The 22,006-nt window shown below is 52.3% G+C and overlaps 8 protein-coding genes across 8 annotated transcripts; 4 read left to right on the forward strand and 4 right to left on the reverse strand.

Moving 5' to 3' along the window:
• Positions 1–468: 468 nt before the first annotated feature.
• Positions 469–2,730, reverse strand: BO66DRAFT_443772 (Hsp70 family protein; the record flags this gene model as incomplete). The annotated part of the gene is made up of 9 exons (XM_025651532.1): positions 469–677; positions 735–870; positions 929–1,127; positions 1,196–1,302; positions 1,356–1,461; positions 1,511–1,769; positions 1,824–1,893; positions 1,951–1,995; positions 2,047–2,730. The coding sequence occupies 9 exons, from the start codon at positions 2,728–2,730 to the stop codon at positions 469–471; spliced, it is 1,815 nt and encodes a 604-aa protein (XP_025498542.1).
• A 524-nt stretch (positions 2,731–3,254) lies between these two features.
• On the forward strand, positions 3,255–5,014 carry BO66DRAFT_463742 (uncharacterized protein; the record flags this gene model as incomplete). The annotated part of the gene is made up of 3 exons (XM_025652425.1): positions 3,255–3,331; positions 3,389–4,233; positions 4,276–5,014. Exons 1-3 carry the CDS (start codon positions 3,269–3,271, stop codon positions 5,012–5,014), a joined length of 1,647 nt encoding a protein of 548 aa, XP_025498543.1. The 5' UTR covers positions 3,255–3,268.
• Positions 5,015–6,026: 1,012 nt separating this feature from the next.
• BO66DRAFT_415723 (geranylgeranyl pyrophosphate synthetase) lies at positions 6,027–7,240 on the reverse strand (the record flags this gene model as incomplete). The annotated part of the gene is made up of 2 exons (XM_025649553.1): positions 6,027–7,115; positions 7,163–7,240. The coding sequence occupies 2 exons, from the start codon at positions 7,238–7,240 to the stop codon at positions 6,027–6,029; spliced, it is 1,167 nt and encodes a 388-aa protein (XP_025498544.1).
• A 2,003-nt stretch (positions 7,241–9,243) lies between these two features.
• Positions 9,244–9,741, forward strand: BO66DRAFT_303229 (uncharacterized protein; the record flags this gene model as incomplete). Its single annotated transcript, XM_025643222.1, has 1 exon — positions 9,244–9,741. A coding segment is annotated over one exon (498 nt), but the record flags the coding sequence as incomplete, so codon positions are not given.
• Positions 9,742–10,277: 536 nt separating this feature from the next.
• Positions 10,278–11,827, forward strand: BO66DRAFT_396043 (SDR family oxidoreductase). Its single transcript, XM_025648372.1, has 5 exons — positions 10,278–10,360; positions 10,413–10,586; positions 10,645–10,883; positions 10,946–11,023; positions 11,102–11,827. Exons 1-5 carry the CDS (start codon positions 10,339–10,341, stop codon positions 11,639–11,641), a joined length of 1,053 nt encoding a protein of 350 aa, XP_025498546.1. The 5' UTR covers positions 10,278–10,338; the 3' UTR covers positions 11,642–11,827.
• Positions 11,828–11,879: 52 nt separating this feature from the next.
• BO66DRAFT_335737 (FAD-dependent oxidoreductase) lies at positions 11,880–13,866 on the reverse strand (the record flags this gene model as incomplete). Its single annotated transcript, XM_025644255.1, has 5 exons — positions 11,880–12,056; positions 12,122–12,239; positions 12,320–13,279; positions 13,351–13,551; positions 13,610–13,866. 5 exons carry the CDS (start codon positions 13,864–13,866, stop codon positions 11,880–11,882), a joined length of 1,713 nt encoding a protein of 570 aa, XP_025498547.1.
• An 824-nt stretch (positions 13,867–14,690) lies between these two features.
• BO66DRAFT_360602 (SDR family NAD(P)-dependent oxidoreductase) lies at positions 14,691–15,584 on the reverse strand (the record flags this gene model as incomplete). Its single annotated transcript, XM_025645011.1, has 2 exons — positions 15,254–15,584; positions 14,691–15,181 (listed from the first exon to the last, which is right to left on the reverse strand). The coding sequence occupies exons 1-2, from the start codon at positions 15,540–15,542 to the stop codon at positions 14,691–14,693; spliced, it is 780 nt and encodes a 259-aa protein (XP_025498548.1). The 5' UTR covers positions 15,543–15,584.
• A 750-nt stretch (positions 15,585–16,334) lies between these two features.
• On the forward strand, positions 16,335–21,052 carry BO66DRAFT_360605 (ABC transporter PeaB1). The gene is made up of 7 exons (XM_025645012.1): positions 16,335–16,451; positions 16,517–16,814; positions 16,879–17,119; positions 17,178–18,237; positions 18,289–18,554; positions 18,629–20,564; positions 20,669–21,052. Exons 1-7 carry the CDS (start codon positions 16,416–16,418, stop codon positions 20,795–20,797), a joined length of 3,966 nt encoding a protein of 1,321 aa, XP_025498549.1. The 5' UTR covers positions 16,335–16,415; the 3' UTR covers positions 20,798–21,052.
• The last annotated feature ends 954 nt before the right edge of the window (positions 21,053–22,006 follow it).

The raw sequence follows: 22,006 nt of genomic DNA on the forward strand, positions 1-22,006 counted from the left end.
CTACAGTTCAGACCATTTCTGTCACTGAAAGTCCTCCAATGGAAGATCATTCAGCAGACAAGAGCCCATCTCTTCTAGTGTGGACGCAAGCTCACCCACCGCCAAATTAATGAATAGTTGGTTTTCGTGCTACAACTTGAAGAAAGACAAAAATCAAAAAAAGAAAACCACAGAAGACAAACAAATCTCCATCCTTGAGCGGTCTTGACATTACCTGCTATACAAAACTTAACCCTCGAACCAAGATTTCAAATTTCCTGAGAACTATCTAGGCAGCTAAAAACATGGGTGAACCATGGGAAGTCATTATTCCATTGCGCCGACCTTCGATTTTGCGTACGAGACCTTGCGCACGAGAGGAGACGCTATTACATGCCCCGATATCCAGAATCCACAACCCAGAGAGAGGAACGAAAGTGCGTGAACGCGGTGGTGATGGAAACCGGAATGATGAGACGAAACCCAGGGCTAGTTTGTTGTGAACTCGATGCTCGTTTCCCCAATGGTCTTCCCCTGGCTGATTGCCTCAAACTTCAACAATCCATCCCGCGCACCAAATGTCACCCTGATATTGTATTCCAACTTGTAGACTTTGTCACCGTCCTTCTCCTTGACTGGAAACCGGGATAGGTCGACTTGAGAAAAGTCAACTATGATGCGGCCAACCCTGTAGACGCCTTTCAAGATTACATGATCAGACCTGAACATAATTTGCCCGAGGGGACAGAACATACCAACATCATCCTTCCTTTCCGGAGCAAGCATCTCATCGTAGGCGTAGAAATTGCTGTGTTTCTTCAGGGATTCACAGCTCCAGTGCGTCCAGTGAACGTACGCAGTTTGCTTATAGTTCTCAGCATAGCTTTCACCCTAAACATTGAGTTAGCGTCGGGCGTGGCACAACCATCTTCAGATCAACTAATCTCACCTTAGCGATCATCCACTTCACAATACCCCCAACCCGTTTTATGCCATCAAACGCATCAATGTAGGAATTCTTTTCGTCATCATGGCCCTCGCGGAATGGTATACCTCGGGCAAAGCCATAGTGACGACGGCACCGCTTGGTGCTTGGTCTGATACCCTCTAAACCGCGGAGAGCGGCACCTTGAACAATAGCTGCTTGCCTGGGGAGTATCACATTTTAGCTGACAATCAGACATTTTACCATTAGAAAAGGACATCCATCACTCACGGATCGGTCGGATTCGTCACCGCAATCTCACCGGTCGTCGCGAAGGTGGACTTGATAGCCTTTTGAAGGTATTCCGAGTTACCAAATCCACCCACGAGTATGATTCTCTGGATGAAAGATAAGTTGGCTAGTTTTGGAATTAGAGAAGTGTTGTGCATACATTGATAATCCCTCTACCACGGAGGTTTCGCGCATCCGTGATCTGACGCTGTATCAGGGTGATGACTTGATTGACAACAGGATCGAAGAGCGCGCTCAAGTCCCCACTATTCCAGTTTTAGCACTTCTAGTCAAGGAGCAACAATTTCAACTGACCTGGTTATCTTGACCAACCGCTCTTCTGCGTCGTAGTATTCTGTTGGAGTTCCGTTCGTCAAGGTCATGTTCAGAGGCAACTCTTCTATGCTGAACGAAGAGGAGATCCCGAAGTCTCTCTTGACATTCTCAAAAGCGTTCATGAATTTACTGCCGGGGCCTTTGACAGACGTGGGAAGATTGTCGAATGCTCTGCCAAATCGGTGCGACATGAGCTTGTACAAGTTACGATCGATCGCGGTAGACCCGCATTTACCCCCTGGGTAAACGGTCAGCATCAGCAACATTGGAACAGATTGAGGGCGACTCGAACCAATGCCAGTCAGCAGTTCGTGGAACGTGACAGCTGGGAAAACGTTCTCGACAACGTAGGCTGTAATATCCTAAGCAGCCGGCTAAGTATGATCGATGCCTAGGAATCCAGGTGAGGACAGTCTTACCACTGTTCCACCGCCACAGTCACAAACGAGGACACCATCTCCGGCCTGTAACCTTAAGTACGATATCCTTAGCGTTACAAAAAAATAGAAACTGACCTTGACCGAGGCCCCGACCCCTTCAATGCCGTCTTTCGTAAGTGCCGTAATTGCCGCCGCTTCGGGCTCGCTGATAAAAAACAGTCGATCGCAGGGTCTGTCCCGGCTAGATGCAAAACCTGCCCTTCGAGCGGCTGTCCGAGTGACATCTTTTGCCTGATCGGACCAGATTGCCGGCACAGTGAACCAGAATTCTATTGGAGTAATAGCAAGGTCCGGAGGCGTCATGTGTCTGGCAAGTGTGTACATGATATGCTTGTAGATGTAGGTCAAGTAGTCGGCCACAACATCCACCGCTGTCTTGCCGGCTGGCAGGCGTAGAATCCCTGCTCCAGAAGCCTCGTCGAGAGACCTATCATCAAATTCTGTCAAGGACGTATTCTCATCTAGCAGTAGCTTTGTCCAAGAGCATGCCGACATGCCAGGCTGAACTTGGAAACCCCAAAGATCCGCAATGGTTCGCTCGTTCTCGGCCGCATATGCAATTCGGGAGGGAACTTTCAATACATAACTAGTGTTCTGCCTACTCCCTGGCCATCCATCGATCACTGTGATGTCCTTCAACTCTGATGCTTTAGAGCCGACATAGCTAACTCCTGTGTATGTGGTGCCATAGTCGATGGCCACGATGATCTTGCGGTCTGTAGCACCAGCGCCAAGCAAAGGATCTGGAAATGATGACATGTCTGTTATCTGAAATAGAAACTAGAACCTGTTGAGACTTTCTCGGGAGAATATGAGAGTTGGAAAATAAAAGCCGGGGTGGGTGGTCATCAACGCCTAAACTCACTGGCAAGCTCTGTCAGATAGACCAGAATACAGAGAGAGGTGGTTGAAACAACTCTGGGAGTTAGGAGAAAATCAAAATCAAAGATGTGTTCATCTTTGAAAAGGCCTTGATGGTCAGGTGATGGAGCTTTCGAACCCGAGTGAATGAGAGAAAGGAAAAGTAACAGTGGGGGTGATGCAACTTGGCTGATTGACCTCCCTTGTTCCGTCATCTTCCAGGCTTCTCTCACAACCTTCCTTTTTCTTTCTCACTCCCAAACCTTTCAGACTTCTCTATACCCTGACTACTGTTTCGGCCGCAAAACTGGAACATAGCATCCACAGCAGAGTCTATCTATAGCCCGCTCACTATCATCGAAAAAGGAGCCAGCAAGGAGTTCTAACCCGGTGTGAGGAGAAGACGGTAGCTGCAAGCTTGACACGGTGGGACTTAATGAGCACTAACCCCCTCAGTCCATCGAGCATCATGAACGGATTACATCGTGAAGTCAAAAAGGTTTGCCGCGTCTTTCCAAACGATTGCTTCAAGAGTATTTCTCTAACATCGATATAGTTCCTTCCCTTAAATGACTCCGAATCAGCATCCAAAGACACCTCTGTTTCAACCCTCGAACCTATTCAGCAGCATACAAGGATCAGTCTCGATGGAAGAACACCCGTTAGACCACAGGACACAGCCCGGTTTGGCGAGGGTGGCTTATCCAAGCAGGTCTACGAACGCGAGGCTCAAGCTCGTGCACAGATAAGCCAACTTGAAGCTGAAGTCGACAGATTGGTCAGAGAGAAAGAGCAGCTGTGCGAGGAAGCCCGGATTCGCGAGCGTCGGGTAGTTCATGCCTCGAAGAGACAGGCAGCCCGAACCCATCAGCATGTGGCCAGCCTTGAAAACCGGATCAGCGATCAGCAGTTCAGACTATCAGAATCTGCTCGAGCGCTTGCTGCACAAAAGGAAAAAAGCGCGAAACTGGAAGCTATGGTGATTGCTAGGCAGGAGTTAGCTCTCCAAGCTCTAAACGCAAAGAAGGGACCAACTCCGATGGAAGACCATGATGTTCGGCGCGCTCTGCGGAAGCTACATATGGCCATACGCTCGTGGGCCAAAATCTATGCTGTATCCGATGTATCCGATTTAGAAGGCATACCAGCATCGAAACTTGATTTGCTTGTGGAGGAGCTGGGGTCATACTGCAGCGAGACCACGTGGACTTCTTTGAACGAGAAGCTGTCTATCCCTGTCAACAGAGTCCCGGACATTCTCGTACAAGCTGCCTTGTCCAGCGTCGTATTTGAATGGATCTTTGAGGACCCCTTTTTTCTTTTCCATGACATGGCAATCAGTGGTTCCTTCTCCCTTAGCAACGATTTGGGAAGCATTTATCATCACATGAAGCAAGGCAAGTAATCACCCATTACTATTCAAGTCAAAAACTAACAGTACAGGAAATCAGTTGACGAAGTGGAGGCCCATGCTTGGCGATCGCAGATGTTGCGATTACTCTCCGTCCCCACAGAACAAAGTGCAAAGCCACTACTGGGCAGTCAATCTGGCAGCCTTAGCAGGAACCTAGCGGACCAGTTCATACAGAGCGCTACAGGCGCGTTGCTAAAAGAACCTGAAAGTAGAGAAACTCTTGAGACTCGAGTCAAAGAGCTTGAAGTTCTCCTTTCTGAAGCTGCTGATCTGGCTCTGTCTCTATGGACTCAACGTACGGATATGGGGTGCTACAGCCTTTACGAGCTTCCACAGTTTTGTAACGGAGATCCAATGGTTGAAGCGCATCGCCTCCATCATCTTGATGACGGGGATGCGCGTCTAGATTGTGCCAATAATGTGCTCGTTGTTTTCCCTGCTGTCGTGGCATATGGGTCTGTACATGGTGAGCATTACGACCAGTCAAAGGTGTGGGCAGCAGCAACTGTGTTGGTCAATAACCAAACTGCAGATACCAAACAGGCACATTCCCGCAAGATGAGCAGCTCTATCAAAGTGGAAGAATTTGATCAGGCGAAGATTCTCCCCAAGGCAGAGAACTCCATGAAGCTAAAAGATTGTATCACGGTGGGAAAATCTCCCAGGGTGGAAGCTCCTGTCAAGGTGGAAAGTTGTGGCAGTGTGGAAAAGCGTCCTAGGGTGGAATATGAAGATGCGGATGATCCAATGGTTCTTGACTTCGTTTAGTACAACCACAGCTCCTGTGTGATCTTCCTCGGAATTGCCAATTTATCTGCTAAACCAGTGGACTTTGCTTACAGAATTGCGACTCAGAAACTTCTTGCAAATTATTCAGGAATCGTGGTAATGGGCTATGGCTACTGTATCATACCTTTTGTAGCGCGGTGCCATTTTCGTAGAACTTCGTCAAGTTAAGCAAGAGTAATGGGCTACCTAATGAGGCAGCAGGACTTATTCAGTTCACTATCAAGCCAATCAAACCTTTCCGATAATTTCCTTCGCTTTACATATCCCTCTTCAGGATCACCAACTCCCCTCTTTCAAACATCTCCCATGGTGTTAACATCGGACCCTCTAAGAATTGTCTCCATCAACCTCTCATAATATAAAGCTCAACACCATCACATGACTTGCAACTTAAAATAGATTGGAACCTTTATCTTGATGGATACCGAAGAATGCACCCTATCTTCAACCACCAGCTCTTGCAGCACCAATAAAGTCCGCCGCGGTCGATATTGGCTAGGGATTCATGATTCTTCAGAGGCGCATCAGCTGCCAGGCCTGCGGAGAAAAATACATCACTGGTCTCGTTTGGATCGATCATTTTCAAAAAGCATTCTACTTGTAGTGAGGCATTTTAGACATTGATGCTACTTTGTAAGGTGAAATGTGGTCAACCCATATACACTTTAAACTGAAGCCTTGGCTGCATTGGTAGACATTTTCGGAAGCTTTCTCAGTAGCATGCCGTCGTGATCTTTTTATAGATCTTTTTATTAGAGATATACCTAAGCATCTTGGGTGGATAAAGCCTGCAACTTAATCCAGCTTCAATCAAGACCTTGTTCCTTAACACAAAGATGCACAGTTTCATCGCCTTTCAGTGATTTATGAAGCAGCAACCTAATTTTTTAAACCTTCCATTTGACATACTTCCAAACTCCAGAATTCGCAGTCTGTTCAAAGATAGCTTCAGCAAGGTGGTCATAACGTAAACAACATGATATTAATCCCCTCAAGGATCGAGTGTCGCCTTCGAGTCACGATCGGAACTTGACGCCGGTTCGGACTTGGAGCTGATTTTTTCCTGGTTGAGTCTGTCGTACAGGTCTGCAGGTAGCATATCCTTTGTGCTTCCCTCCCACAATTCCAACTTATCACGATCTGCGTCGTACTTGAGAACAGCCTTTCCTCCACATTCCTCGACCACACTAATAATTCTTTGCAATAGACACACGAACCTTTCAAGGTCATGCTGGTGAGCCTCTTCCCACTTCTTGATCTCCGCCGTCATGTCTTCAACCGTGGGCTTCCCGAAAAGTCCTCCCATGTGGTAGGCGCGCACAAGGTTCGGGGTCTGAGACACCCAGAGCTGAGGGATGACCTCTTCAACTTTAATAGGCATAGAAACAGCGCGAGTTTTGACCTCAAGCGTAGATTGAATGGGAACAACCTGGCCTTCTCTCTTGATCGACAACCCCGCCCCAGCTAAAGAAGCAGCCTGGGACAATTGCAGATACGGTCTACCGTAATAGAGGTACTCAAAGGGACGGGAAACCTCATCAACATTCACGTCTCCGACTCCCGTGGACCCGTTCGAAAGCGGGGAGCCGACATAGCCGTCCGTTTCGTGACGAACCATCAGCTTCAAGCCCCCGAATCGGTATGAGATGATCCTGTAATGTCCGGTACTCCCCGTCACTTGCTCGGTAGTGAAGGCCTTTGCAAACTCCTTTGCGAATCCTATGTACTGATACGGTAGGATGGTATCGTATGTCTCTCGCTCCGACCGGCAAAACATCACAGTCTGTGTGTTGCAGACCCTTTCTACATTGAGGGTGAACGGTTTGAGGTCATTGCGTGAGGTTTTGGGGTTGACGAACGCGAGAAGCTTGCGGATGTTGGTCTGGTCCGTCACTAGGTCGATCGAGCGGATGTCGAACGAAGGGTTCTCGAGGTACACGGCGCGGAAGAGGGGCTCGAGTGAACTGGCGGGGTGGCGCGCAGCATTCTGGGCTATGTAAATCAAGCCATAATCCTTGTGGAGCTTGGTGTGCAGTTCTGGTGAAGTCCAGAGGGCAGGACTGCCGGGGACGGCGATAGTCTTTGACGAGGCTTCGATCCAGTTATAGGAGGATATGTGTTATAGACATCTGTGATCCAGGCCATCTCCTGACAAGTGCTTCTGAGATCCGCACGGGATATCTCTGCTACCTTGACAGACGTCATTGAGGCTGAAGTGGATTGGGGTATTGAATGGACGGGAGTATGCACGAGGGAGAATCTTTTTATGCGGTCTTCGACATATGAAATATCTATTACCAAGCCAAAAAGATACAAAAGCGCGATGGTCCAAGAAAGCTGAAGGGAAGGGGAAGAAGAAAAGAGGAAGATGAAAAGTTCCTCATGTGTCGATAGGTAGGCTGGGAGACAAACACGGTTTTATTAACTCATAAAATGTTCATGTCGCACAGCAGACCCGAATACAGTGAATATGTCAGGATAATGACTTACCTGGTCCCGGGTCCCTGTGTTCTGGTCATTGTTACTTGCTATAATGTAACAATCCAATATGAGTTCTGGGATCCCCGTTTATTGCTCACTCTATCTCGATTCTCGCCTTCTATTGCGATGTTGCAAAGTAAACTTTATTACCTTTGCGTCATTATGCGGAACGCTGCTCACAAGCTGGTTGTTGAATTGGAAATGCTGTTTCATCTAAGCTAGCATCGAAAGGTCATAGTACTTACTAACTATAGTGAGTCTGTCTTTACTTACATTCAGTGCATGCTTCGAATACACCTTGGCACTAAAAGCAAGGGGCCATTGTCATGTACCAGTTTCAGGGCGGCAAATTTCACCAACACCGAAATATATTTCTTAACATGTATATTGCGTCCATAAAACTGGATGATTGCGTGCAATTGCAACATTATTCCATACACTTGCTACACACTATTCTGTCTTTTCTCTGAGCTCAACCCGACTTGCAAAATACATTTTGTAGCTATACACTTGCTACAAGGTCAGAGCAAGAGTTTAGCCGAATGCATAGGCAAAAGCGGCATTGTTGGCACGTGACCGCAATCAACCACTGTTTCCGCCACAAGAGTTGCTCGCTTGCATAGCCTTGGTTGCCTCATTAGCATGAGCATCGAATCAAGAAAAATAGTATATCACGTTCTCCATTTTTGCCTATGGAGTTCGACGCGGGCCTGCGGCTCGATCACATTAGTGGGCTTGGATGCAGGCTAGTGTCATGCAAGGCTTAGCACCGCGCTAACCTAACACGGCCAGGGAACCCTGTTCAAAGGAGCTGTCGGAGATCCGGAGCCCCCAATGCGGAACCGGTGCTGCAATCACGTAGCCCTGGGCCGGCGGTGTAGATCACGATCCTACAATCTACTCGACCACGAGGAACTTGCAGAAGAATCTCACTAACCACATGGTCGTCCACGAGGTCGACGCAGAAGGCAGGGATACACTGAGATAAGGGTAGTACTCGACAAGGACCAGGTTCGGTTGTACGGCAATCCCCAGACAAGTGACAAGGATTTCGCCACGAACCTATCTCGACAGCACTTACGTCCTCCTGTATTCTTACTTGTCTCAAGCCAACTATCGCCTCCGGGTTTTTACCGAAGAGCATACATTGTTAAACAGGGAAAATAAGCGAAATGCTATTAGGCCAAGCATCTTGGAAGTGGAGCTGGACGCCTATACACCAAAAGCTACAGCGAATCTCTTTGGTAGAACCCCTCGACACCCTCGTATTCAATGGATCCTGCCGGCGTCCGCCCCCAAATCCTCCGGAGAAGATTCCTTCGAGCTTCTTTTCTGGAAGTCCGTGAACCAATTCGAGTACTCCGGATAGCTTCAGCACGCTGTGAGGAGCTCAATGGTCTTGGTAGCTGAGGCTGGAGTGGTCAAGTCGGTAGACTGATGAATGAGATTCCATGGACGGCTCTATATAAAGGTGCTGGAGGACGGCGGACAACATCCAGAACAGACAGAACAATTCGAACACATATTCCCTCTGATTCTTAAAGAGGCCTCGTTGCTCATTACCCAAAGGTGACACAAGAAGCGCAAACATGTTCGCATCGATACTTAGCCTGCGTGTCTGCCTCGTGGCACTAAGCTTGTTCTTTATCTGGTCTCCCCTAGCCGCAGCCGTACCCCACGGACCTGCCCCCAACAAAGAAGATGCAGCCCATCTCGACAAGCGCTACACCAGTCCTACGGTAATCTGGCCCGCCAACCTCACCCGCACCCCGATGAACGTCTTCCTCCAGATCCTCAACACCCAGCCCAACCCAGACCCAGACCTCATCAAGGAGTGCGTCACCCTGGACGCCACCTACGTCTCGCTCACCATGGACAACCCGGACCTGCATAAGATCATGCCGTGGGCAGGGACGCGCTACCGGGTGGGCTACCAGGCCTTCCTGGACACCTTCACACGTGTCGGTCTCTGGTGGACCCGCGGCCCGTTCTCGATCGACGCCATCTTCAGCGATGGCGGGGGCAATGTCACTGCCTGGGGCCAGTTCGAGATCACCTCCAACATCATGCAGAAGACCATCACCGCCCCCTGGTCGGCTCGGGCCGAGATCAACGAGGACATGAAGATCACCTACTTCCAGTACATGGAGGATACCTTCGGCACGGCGAGCACCTTCTGGGCCGATGGACAGAAGGAGTATCGGGCGGATCCATATGGGGGCAGTGTCTGGCTGTGAGCTTGTGGCTGGATCGGTTTCAACTGAAGATGAAGATGGTGGGGTGGGGATATTGAAGGTGCTACTGCATATAGATTGATCGGAACTGCTGGGGATGACTGTGTTGGGTAATGGTGCATAGAAGCGGAGGATGGGATGGTTTGGGACCAACTAGGATTAGTTGAATACACCTGTTGTTTTGCATTGGCCGGCCTTTCCGCGCGTCCATCCTAATCCAGACTTCTGAGTCTGTAAGCAAGACCCTTCACAGCGCGTACTCCGAATAACCAATGGCCAGAATAGGTGAAGGAGAGGGAAGTGCAGCGGTGACCTGAGCTGATCGGGGCTTCGGGATTAAAGCGGTTAACTCCTTTGAGCCAACGGCCACTCCGAAACTCCTTTGGGTGACAGGCAGGATGGCCGAATCGGGTAAGCGCGATGCAGGACCGCTGACTAAGGAGCCGATAAGAGCTCATGCCACTCCGATAAGAAAGTACAAATAACGATAACAAGACCCCTCTTTGCTCAATGCTACTCTACCTCTCCCTGCCTCAATTCCTGCTCTTTTGATTCATCAGTCTTGTTGAGAAACCATCCTCACACACCATGACTCGCGTACTTCTCACAGGTATATCCCAATGTACTCCCGGGCCAAAGATCCGAGACTAATCGCCCAACAGGTGGGAGCGGCTTCATCGCTGCCCATGTCCTGGAAACCCTCCTGGCCCGCGGCCACTCCGTCGTCACCACCGTTCGATCGCAGAACAAAGCCGACGCCATCCAGAAGGCCCACCCAGATGTCAACCAAGATCGCTTGTCGTTTGCCATTGTTGAAGATATTGCCCAGCCGAATGGTACAGTCTAGCCGTCTTTGTGAAACCAATGCCTCTCCATGACTAACCAGCCACCCAGCTTTTGACCGCGCGGTGGTGTCGGATCCTCCTTTCGAAGCTGTCATCCACACGGCCAGTCCTTATCACTTCCATGCCAAAGATGCAAAGGAGTTGTTGTTGCCAGCCGTCACGGGCACCACGGGGATCCTGCAGTCGGTGAAGAAGTATGCTCCGCTGGTGAAGCGCGTCGTGGTGACATCTTCCTTTGCTGCCATCAACGATGTCTTCGCCTCTGCCGCTGGCAAGGTGTACTCGGAGGTAAGCCGTTTGCTATATGAACCTCACATCAGGCACGTACTAAATCTGCGATCGCGCTACAGGCAGACTGGAGTCCCATCACCGAAGCCCAGGCCAACGACAGCCCCGCCAACGCCTACCGAGCCAGCAAGACGTTCGCTGTAAGCCTGCCCCATAAATGGTCTACACAATACATTTTCGAGCTCCAGAATCACTTACAATTACCCTCACACAAACAGGAACGAGCCGCCTGGGACTTCGTCGAACGCGAGAAGCCCAACTTCACCCTCTCCGTGATGAACCCCCCGCTCGTCCTCGGGCCGATCACCCACCACCTCACCTCCCTCGACGCCATCAACACCTCCAACCAGCGCATCCGGGACCTGCTCTCCGGTGCGGCCAAGCACCGCTGCCCGCCCACGGGCAACTACCTGTTCGTGGACGTCCGCGACCTCGCCCTGGGGCACGTCCTCGCCGTCGAGAAGGAGGCCGCCGGCGGCAAGCGCTTCTTCACGGTGTCGAGCCACTTCTCCAACGCAGAGATCGTCGCCATCATCGCCGAGGAGTTCCCGCAGTACAGGGACCGGCTGCCCACGGGCGACGCGCTGAAGCCCGGCCAGTACCCGGCCGACGGGGTGTACGGGTTCGACAACACGCGGGCGCGCGAGGTTCTGGGGGTGCAGTTCCGGCCGCTGCGGGAGAGTATTGTGGATGCGGTGAAGAGTTTGTTGCCTCTTGGGGCGGATAAGTACCAAGGCGAGGCGGGGCCGGAGCGGTAGGTTGGACAATCCACGCGGTGGGATCTTGCTGATGGGTTTGTCTTGTTTTGGATGTTGATATCTGGCGTGACGTTCTTTGCATGTTGTTCCATCAGTCCGGTTAGTTAGACGGAGTGAGAATGTAAAGTAGTTCAATTGTTCTAACATGGATTGAATATGCTGGCTCTAAGTCACGGAATGGGAGATAGGGTATGCGTCATGCGACCACAGGTACTGTCTAGACATGCTTGTACAACACTTAAGACGAAGTCGCCCGGCATAGCCGACCGTCCGCCTCCTGCACCCAGTTGTCACTCCCCACTGCTGTCCAGGCATAAAAGGAATCCTGGGGATCGTATTGCTTCTTGATGGCGAGCAAGCGGTTGTAGTTGGGTCCGTAGAAGGCTTCCTTCCAGTTCGGCTGTTGCGGGTCGGCCTGGAGATTTCAGTACATCAGTGGTGTTCTGCCATAAGTCGTGACTGCAAACTTTAGGAACTTACCTCGTTCATGTAACAGCCCGGATCCGAGGTCAGGGCCTCCAGCGTCGGCACCCACTTCTGGGTCATCTGGTCGGCGAGCTGCTTCATCTTGCCGAGATTGGCGTGCTCGGGCCAGGACCTATCCAGCCTTTCGTGTCAGTTCATGTTCTCGAGTCTGGACTGCGGATATAGGAGGCAAAACGCTAGATGAACACTTACGTCGACAGGATAACGTCCATCGCGGCCGTGCGCCACGAGGGCAGGACAGAATTGTTGGTGGGGCCCGTCACGGCGGCGGAGACATTCAACGCGATACTGACGAAGACGGCGCCGTCCTGGGTGATGCTGCGCACCGCGGCGGTGAGGTTGGCGTTGGACTTCTCGATGACCTCCAGCGGGATCAGCTTGCCGCCGTACTGGCCGTTCTCGACCAGCTGGGTGGGGTTGGGCTCGATAAGGGTGTTGTAGTGGTCCACGTACGAGGGGGAGTGGGTGAGGTTCATGGCGTAGGTGATGTTCAGCGAGTCCAGCTTGGCCGTGAGCGGGCTCAGCAGGTCGAGCGCGCGCTGCAGCGTGGCGTTGGGCAGGGTCAGCGGGGTCAGCAGGAAGGAGGCGTTCATCACGCGCGCGATGGCCATGCCCCCCGCCGCGGTGATGCTGGGCACCAGCGAGTGGTAGTATTCCACCGCTTGGTAGAAGGGGTCGAGATCGCTCGCGTCCTCCGCCGCGAACTCGAGCACCACCCCCACCGTCGGGAAGTCGGGGAACACCTTGACCGTCATCGAGGTCACCACCCCGTACGTCCCGCCGCCGCCGCCGCTGAGCGCCCAGTAGAGGTCGGCGTTCTCGGTCGGCGAGGCGCGAAGTTGTCTCCCTTGCCCGTCGACCACCTCCCACTCCAGCGTCTGGTCGGCTGCCAGCCCGTACCGGCTGCTGAGGGCCGAGTGGCCCCCGCCCTGCGTGTAGCCTCCGGCCGGGCCGACGGTGGCGCATTCGCCCCCGACGACTACCAGGTTTGATTTGTGTAGGGCCGCGTAGACTTCTTCGCCTTGTACGCCGGCGCCGATCGTGACGGCCGGTCCCGTGTAGTGGGGGGAGGAGTAGTCGTGCACGGTGATGTTCTTCAGGTGGTGTGTCCAGATCGAGAGGCCACCTGCGCCGGTGGATTTGCCCATGTAGCTGGGTGGGTGTTAGTTGTTCGATTTGGCATGTTGCATTGGCTTGGGAAAAGGAGAGGGAGGGAGGTATACTCATGTCCAGTGTTGCGGATGACAAGTCGAATATTCTTCTCGGCGGCATAGGCTATGGTCTGCGCAATCTCGGCGGGCGAAGAGACGTTCACGGCATAGGACACCATGTTCCCCAGACGACAGGTGCCCGTAGATGCTGCGAAGGGGTCGCAGCTCTCGTTGGCCACGGCAGCAGCCATGATTGAGGAAGAAGATGCATCACTAGGGGTGTGATTGTCAGCTTTCTTGACCAAGACAGAGGAAAGACAGGTTGACTTACTGCAACGCGGGCTGCGTCCACTCGTCCCGCAGATACTGACACTCGGTGGCATTGTAATTGGGGTCAAAACAAGGCGCAGCCAGAGGAACCGTCTTGATGAGTCGTCCGCCGACCGTCGAGTTGAAGTGAGACCATTCACTCGTGGTCGGCCAGCAGGGGTCGCCGGGCATGCATCGACACTGGGATGCTGTGGTATTGCTTTGCTCGGCTGCGGCTGTGCCGAGCAGGAGGGCGAGCAGGACTGTCTTGAACACCATTTTGCCGTCTTCGTGGTGGATTGTATTGATGCTTGAGTGGATGTATCTGTATTCGACCTCGTAGATAAGCTGTTTATATACACAAATGCAGACGGCAGAATCCTGATCCGAGGCTCCATCTTAGAACTCAGAAACTGAAGCTGAACACGCGTGTCTTCCAGAAGGAGCTGCTGTGAGCCAAGAATCCTCACGCATGCAAGCAAAATCCTTCGAATTTGCCCTAAAGGGAAGTGGATGACTCCGGGGACTCGGAGTAAGCATCTTCTGGGGCGAATCCGGAATAGTAGGCTTTCGTACACGAGGTGGCTGCCTTGCTGCGAGTGCTGGTGGTCTAGAGTTTAGGGAAAGGGTTTATAGAAGTTTTGTCTTCGACAAGAATAAGGCTGTGCAGAATTACGCCTTATGTTAGGGGGGGTAGATCTTCTGTGTTGCATGGGTGTAGATGGCACAGCGTTACCACGTGGGATCGGGCTGGGATTAATCGCACATGGCAAGCACATGGTTTCCCCAGTTCATGGCCTCCCATGCATCTTCCAAGCTAATCTCTGGCCTACAACATATGCACTAAAATCCCAGTCATGAATCTGAGGTGGATCTCATCACGCTAGGAGAGCTATTTGTTCATCCCACGTTGATGTTCATGGAGATCGAAACTATAGTCTGCATCTTGTTTGTTGCATATCTTGAACATGTGCCCACGTTGGTCTGATTCAGATCCTTGATGTGGAATACTCGTTTACGCTACACCGACATTCATTTGAAACCCAGTAGAATCAACCATGATCTTCAAATTCATAACATTGCAATCGCATACGCTCAGAAATTTAAAACTGGGTGCCCACATGAATCCCACCATCTACCAATACATTCGTACCCGTGACAAAGCTGGCCAACGGACTTGCCAAAAACACCGCCACATTTGCGATCTCCTGCGGGCCTCCCAGCCGCTTCAGTGGGATCTTCAATCGCTGCTCCTCCACCCACTCCGGCATGGTCTTCGAGTACAGCTCCCAGGGCCCGCCCTCGCAGAGCACGGGGCCCGGCGAGATGGCGTTGACCCGGATGCCCTTGGGGCCCAGGTAGTGCGACAGCTCCTGCACATGCTGCAGCTGGGCGGCCTTGCAGGGCCCGTAGGCCGCGGGCGGACTGCGGTAGAACTCACGGCCCATGAACGAGCTCTGCACGATGATGGAGGCCTGCGGGGATTTCTCCAGGTAGGGCTCGGCCGCCTTCACCAGCTCCACGAAGCCCATCACGTCGATCGCGAAGCTGCTCTCCCAGTGCGCAGTCTCGCCTTCCATGTGCATGGGCGATGCTGGGGATGGTGGGATCAGCACGGACGGTGGTTGGGGGTGGTCATTGCAGGGAGAGGAGGGGAAAGACAAACCGTTGGCGATAATGACATCGATCCGTCCCACGCGTTCGGCGGAGCTGTTCACCCAGTTTACGATCGCTTCCTTGGAGGAGACATCGAACGCGGTCCCCACTGCGCGGGCAGAGTTGCTCTCCGGGAGGGTTTGGTGGACGTCGTTGAACTCGGTGTTGGTGACGGTGCGGGCGCAGTAGGAGACATTCGCGCCTTCCTGGAGGAATTGGCGCACCATGGCTTGGCCCATGCCTCGCGTACCTCCCGTAATGAGGACATGGGCGCCTTGAAGACCGGTTTCGAGAGGCATTGCGACGAGGAAAGAGTGGTGGTGCGAGAGCGCGAAAAAAGGAATTTGAGGGGATATTGGTTGGTGGAGTTGGAGGAGAGGGGAGAGGTAAGAAGCTGGATATATACCGGACTTGACAAAGTCCTACTAGTATCGTCACGGGAGTAAGCCTGCGAGCTAAGAGAATTAGTTAAATCTTTAAGGTACTAGGAGCATGCACGATCATGGTCTAGGCTCCACTCAAGTTTATCTACATCGGAGACCGGAGCATCTCAATGGAATGTCTGGAGGAGCGAGTCTTCCCTCCAGGAGTAAATAAGCTGTTTTCTCCTTAGGGACAGCCGAATCGGGCCAAGTGGGCCCTCACTCAAGCTTTGCTGACTAACCACCCGGGGACCTGCCCACTAACCCCAATCAGGCCACCCTTCCGAAACTCCTTTAGGAAGTCCATCATGGAGTCTTCCCGCTTCCCAATCCAGCATTCATTCTACGGAGTATGTCGTCAACTGAGCTGGTTGCAACGCTTCCTCTACTATCATCCAGAGATATAAGTTCATCGGTACACTTTCTCACCATGGCGGCTCTGGTACTTCTGTCGCAGCCAAGCTTTCTTGGAACCCTCCTGGTGCATTGGACGGCGAGATTGCAATATCCACAGCACCAATGGAGAAGTATCAAGCAACAGATACCTTGCAGCAGGACTCCAGCGGGAGTGGCGTGATGACGCCGGTCAACGCAGAGTCTCTGCCGGACAAGGAACAGATTGCTCTGCGTGATGACCCCTTGTCGGATTCATCCAACAGTGTGGCCGTTGAACCCATTGCCCTGAGCGTGAAGCGGTTTCTTTCCCTGCGCAATGGCAACGGGAACGCACTGCACTCGGCTAGAATCGTCATGGAGAACGTAACGGTTGAAGGGAGCGGTACCGGGGTAAGTGATAAGCTATTCTTCATCAATGTCTCTTCGGGGGAAGCACTGACACAGTTTCACGGCAGGCTCTGCCGGCCCCAAGCGTCCTCACAGCGGCAAAAGGTGGCTTTGGCCTGTTGGAGCCCATCCAAAGTCGCCTGCATCGTCCGTCATCACGGCCCATCCTTCGTGATTTCTCCGCTGCCATCCAGCCGGGCGAGATGGTCTTGGTCATTGGAAAGCCGGGCAGTGGTTGTACCACGTTCTTGAAGACCCTGGCTGGCATGTGGAATGAGTACAAGGGCGTCCAGGGAACCTTGACCTTCGGAGGTCAGCCCATGGAAGATGTCATTGATCGGGATCCACAGGATGTTGTGTTCTGCGGTAAGTGTTTGGTTGTCCTTGGATCTGTCAGGGTCGGGAAACGCAGCCAGCTAACGAGACGTAGGCGAGTCTGATGACCACTTCCCGACGCTGACCGTCTTCGAAACACTGCGTTTCGCAATGCGGGCGCGCTGTGGTCCTAAGCCCTCCTCGTCAGAGATTGACGACAGAGTGAAGCAGTTGGCGCAATTGATTGGGCTCGGTCATGTACTCAACACAAAGGTTGGAGACGCTTTTATCAGAGGTGTTAGTGGAGGCGAGAGACGCCGTGTCTCGTTGGCTGAGGCGCTCGCCACATGTGCAAGGTCAGTGTTCAACTACTCCCTGGAGACGAGAAGCTCTAACCATGGATCTGTTATATAGGCTGATTTGCTTGGACAACCCGACCAACGGTCTGGACTCCTCGACAGCGCTTGAGTTCATAGAGATGATGCGGGAATGGACCCACCAGAGTCAGTGCGTGACGGCCATGAGCGTGTACCAAGGCAGTGATGCTATTGTCCCATACTTCGACAAGGTTGTTGTGATCAATGCCGGACGTCAGATCTTCTATGGCTCCATCCAAGACGCCAAGTCGTACTTCCTCAGTCTGGGCTTCGAATGCTCGTCTGCTACTACCACCACCGACTTTTTGAACTCCATGTCCGCCAGTCCAGAGGTTCGCCGTGTACACGAAGCTCATCGGAACCAGGCCCCCCGCACACCCGATGAGTTTCAGCAAGAGTTTCGACGAAGTGTTCACTTTGACGAGCTTAAGTCGGCCGTCCGGGCTGCGAAGTCCCTTCCCGCCGTGGCCCGTCCTTCGAAATCGGCTCAATACGCTTTGCCACTTTACCAACAAATTGCGTACTGTACCACGCGCCAGGTTCGCATCATTCAACACAACTATAACTCTTTGGTTGTGGAAGCCCTGTGTATCGTTGTCCAAAGCTTGATTCTGGGCACATTGTTTCGAAATCAGCAACGCAGCACGGGATCTTTCTTCATCTTCGCGTCCGCCCTCTTCTACTCCGTCCTCGTACCCGCACTGCAGGCTATGGCGGAGTTCCGCAGTACATTCGCCCAACGACCGCTGATTCTGAAGCACAAGCGATACCGGCTGTACCGGCCCATGGCTTACGGCTTTGGATTGATCATGACGGATATTGTCTGGAAGATCTTCGTCATCTTTTGGAATATTCCCCTGTATTTCCTTACTGGTTTCCAAATGAACGCCGGCAAGTTCTTTACCTGGTTCATCGTGGTATACATCGAGCATTTGGCCTTGTCCATGTTCTTCCGCTCGGTCGCTGTGTATTCTTCCAACATGTACCGCGCTGTTCTTCCGGTCGGTATCTTCTTCAATATGTACGTTCTGTACACCGGTCTCTATGTGCCGCCACCGCAGATGCAAGTGTGGCTCGGCTGGCTGAGATATCTGAATGTGAGTTCGCCCAACAAAATACTCAAATTGCACGCTAACCCGAACGAACAGCCCCTCCATTATGGCTTCGAATCGGTCATGATCAACGAGTTTGGTAACCTGAGCTACGAGTGTAGCACCGCAGATCTTGTCCCGTCGGGACCTGGGTATACCAGCATTGCCAACCAGGTCTGTGCAGTGGTGGGATCGGAGCCAGGTCAACGAATGCTGTCGGGAATGGCATATATCAAGGCACAGTACGGTTTTGAAAGAAGTAACCTGTGGCGCAACCTGGGAATCAACGCAGCTTTCTTTATTGCCTTTGGTTTGGCCTCAGCGTAGGTCTCCCATTCCTGCCGTTAACCTTTTTTTGCCCCATCTTCGCAGAAACATGCTGACGAAAGGCTCACAGCATTGGTATGGAGCGTCTAAAGCAACCAGCTGGCCGCTTAGCGACTGTGTTCTATCGTGGTATGGGAACCAAGAAGTCGTCTGCTCCACAACCTGGAGCGAAGATGAGTGATCAAGAAAGCGGAGATCTAGATCTGGATGTCCCGCCAGAGCCAGGCAAAGAAACCACACGTGAGCGAAGCGCAACACTGGAATATCAGCCTCGCAGCCTGACCTGGACTGGGCTAAACCTCGATGTGAAGACCAAGGATGGCCAGAAACGCCTGCTCGACAATCTAAACGGATCAGTGTACAGTGGTCAACTGAAAGCATTGATGGGCGTATCCGGAGCGGGCAAGACTACTCTGCTGAACGCGCTGGCGGGCCGCTCAAAAGTGGGAGCCCTTACTGGAACACTGGCACTGAACGGACAACTGCTTCCCAAGTCTTTCAACCGCCACATGGGCTATGTACAACAGCAGGATATTCACTTGCCTACGCAAAGTGTACGAGAAGCATTGCAAATGACGGCCCGCCTTCGCCGAACGCAAGACGTTACCCTCAAAGAGAAGGACGCCTACGTTGAAGAAGTCATTCGCTCGCTAGACATGGAATCGATTGCAGATGCTCTGGTCGGAACGCCGGGAGCCGGTCTCAATCTGGAACAGCGCAAGAGGGTCAGTATCGGTGTGGAAATGGCTGCGAAGCCGGACATTCTATTCTTGGATGAGCCCACTTCCGGCCTTGATGGGCAGTCAGCTTACTCCATTGTCCGCCTTTTGCGAAGACTCGCGGACTCTGGCCAGGCAATCATCTGCACTATTCACCAGCCCGCCGCGGAATTGATCTCAACGTTTGACGAGCTCTACCTGTTGGCACGTGGTGGACGGGTTGTGTACGATGGGCCGTTGGGTGTGGAATGCCAGCAGGCTCTCGCTTACTTTGCGCAACATGCTCGCCCGTGCCGTGGGCGAGAGAACCCCGCCGAATACTTCCTCGAGGTGATCGGCGCCGGCACACGACGGGATGTTCAGACCGATTGGGCAGAGATATGGAAGCAAGGCCATAGCCAACCCTCCAGCATCCAGGTTGCACCTGCCTCGCCGCAGAGTGATTCGTCCATGTCCTTGCACGCCGCGCCCTTCCATTACCAGATGGTCGTCTTGCTCAAGCGAACATGGCTGTACTACTGGCGGGCGCCAGATTATGCTCAGGCTAAATTGTGGTTGAATGCGGGTAATGCGTTGCTCAACGGAATGACCTACCTCAACTCGCCACTGACTCAACGCGGCGCTTACAACCGCGTCTTCTCCTCGTTCATGTCCTTGATTGTCGGACCTCCCTTGGGTCTGCAGGTGCAGCCGCGGTTCGTCACATTGCGGAACATCTTCGAGCACCGTGAACGTGAGAGTCTGACCTACCACTGGATGGCGTTCAGCCTTTCGGCCATTCTGGTTGAACTGCCGTACGCCTTCTGCACCTCCCTCGTGTACTGGCTATTGTGGTATTTCCCAGTGGGATACTTCCGCGACTCCAACCACGCCGGCTACAGCTTCTTGATGTACCAGCTTTTCTCTGTGTTCGCAACCAGTCTGGCCCAACTGTGCGCCTCGCTGATGCCGACCGTGGAAGCTGCACTTTCGGCGAATGGGTTTTTCTTCATGTTCTGTAACACCTTCGCGGGCACCCTGTCACCGGCACCAGTCACACCCGCTGGCTGGCGTTGGTACTACAAGGTCTCTCCCCTGTTCTACATGAACGAAGGCGTGGTAGTGGATGTTCTGCACGATCTACCCCTCCACTGCGCGAAATCGGAGATGTCCGTGTTCCAGCCACCAACCGGCAAGAGCTGCTACGAATATGCTGCTGCCTTCTTGCAAGATGCCACGGGCTTTCTCGTCAACCCGAACAGTACGGCCAACTGCGAATACTGTCCCTACAAAAACGGCCAAGCTTACGTGAGTTCCACCTGCCCCCGCCCTGCATGAAGCAAGCTACCCACATGGGGTGGAGTCGGGATCGGAGAGGAATTGATTGGCTGACGAACAGACTCTTCTTATAGTACACGCAATATGACTACAGTTATAGCCACCGGGGCCGGAATGTGGGTGTTTTCATCGGCTTTATTGCCTTTAATTTCACCATGGTGTTGGTGATCACCTATCTGACGCGTGTGCGTCGGCGCCGTTGAGGGGGGGAAAGATAATATGTGGCTTAGAGTATGCATTGCCGATTTCTTGGTCCTTTTCTTTTCCATTGCGCCTCATTATCTCAAATTTTATGCGCTCCTAATTGTCATCTTATGGTTCATTTTGAGTCAGGGATCGGAGGAGTATTATCATCAGGGATTGTTTGTTTGTCGCTTGGCATTAGTCATTGTAAAGCCAGCTTGTGTGCTTGTATGTATCGGTACAAAGATCTACCGGCCCGCCCCGGCAGTTCCAGCCCAAAGAATCAAAAGTCCAATTTGGTGACAGCTCGATATGTCGTGTAGCCTGTATCTCTCAGTATAGCTTAATGTGACTTTCACTTTCGGGGGAGGGGGGGAAGAGGGGGAGGGGGCGACAACGGGGAGGGGAAAAACAATTCCTCACGGAGAGGATCTCGATCTGTGAACGATCCTACACTAGGTAAGTCGCACTCTCTTTTTTTCTTTCCTCCCCGGTAGACGCTGCCAAGTCATCCTCTGTTTCTCGTGCTAACGCTTTTGGTCTTTAGTCTGGGGATAGCTTGCTTGCTCCTGCATGACACCCGGTATGAACGGAGTAATGTTTCCGTATTAGCGACAAAATAACACAAGGTGGATATCCCTAAGGTGTCCCAAGGTGTCCCAAGGTGTCCCCTCCTTCCTATCCAAGTCAAGCCACGCGAGACTCTTCCCCTCCGTCTCCAGAAGATGGAGATATAGAATGGAAGTGCCGGTAGGAGCTCAGGACCCTGCTGGACCCTTCATCCCTTGCACAATTGGCTGTGTCAGGCTAGTCTTCTTTCTACTGCTTGTTGGTCTAACGGTTTGGGGTAGAAGATCTGCTCCGTACGGAACTTCCTCACCACCCGTATCCGGACCCCCTCCAACTCAGCCAGCAGACGAAATCCAATCTCACCCACCATCACGCTCTCTATCGCTGCTTGAAGATTGGCCTTGCGTTCCCAGCCGCATTGGTCTAAGCGAATGGAAGGAGGACCCAGGACTCCGACTTCATCTATCGCACCATTCACCATTCTTGAAGTCTTGAGAGTGCAATATATTTTATGCAATTATACAGCTTCCCCTCCTCGCTCCTGCGGCTCAACTATTCTTTCCAAATCTACCACAAAGATAACAGAAGGAGACAGAAAAAAGGAAGAAACAGAAAATGAAACAAAAGACAAGAACCCAAAAAGAAAAAGAAAAAAAAAA

The sequence above is a fragment of the Aspergillus aculeatinus genome (assembly GCF_003184765.1).
Source record: "Aspergillus aculeatinus CBS 121060 unplaced genomic scaffold BO66scaffold_75, whole genome shotgun sequence".
NCBI lineage: Eukaryota > Fungi > Ascomycota > Eurotiomycetes > Eurotiales > Aspergillaceae > Aspergillus > Aspergillus aculeatinus.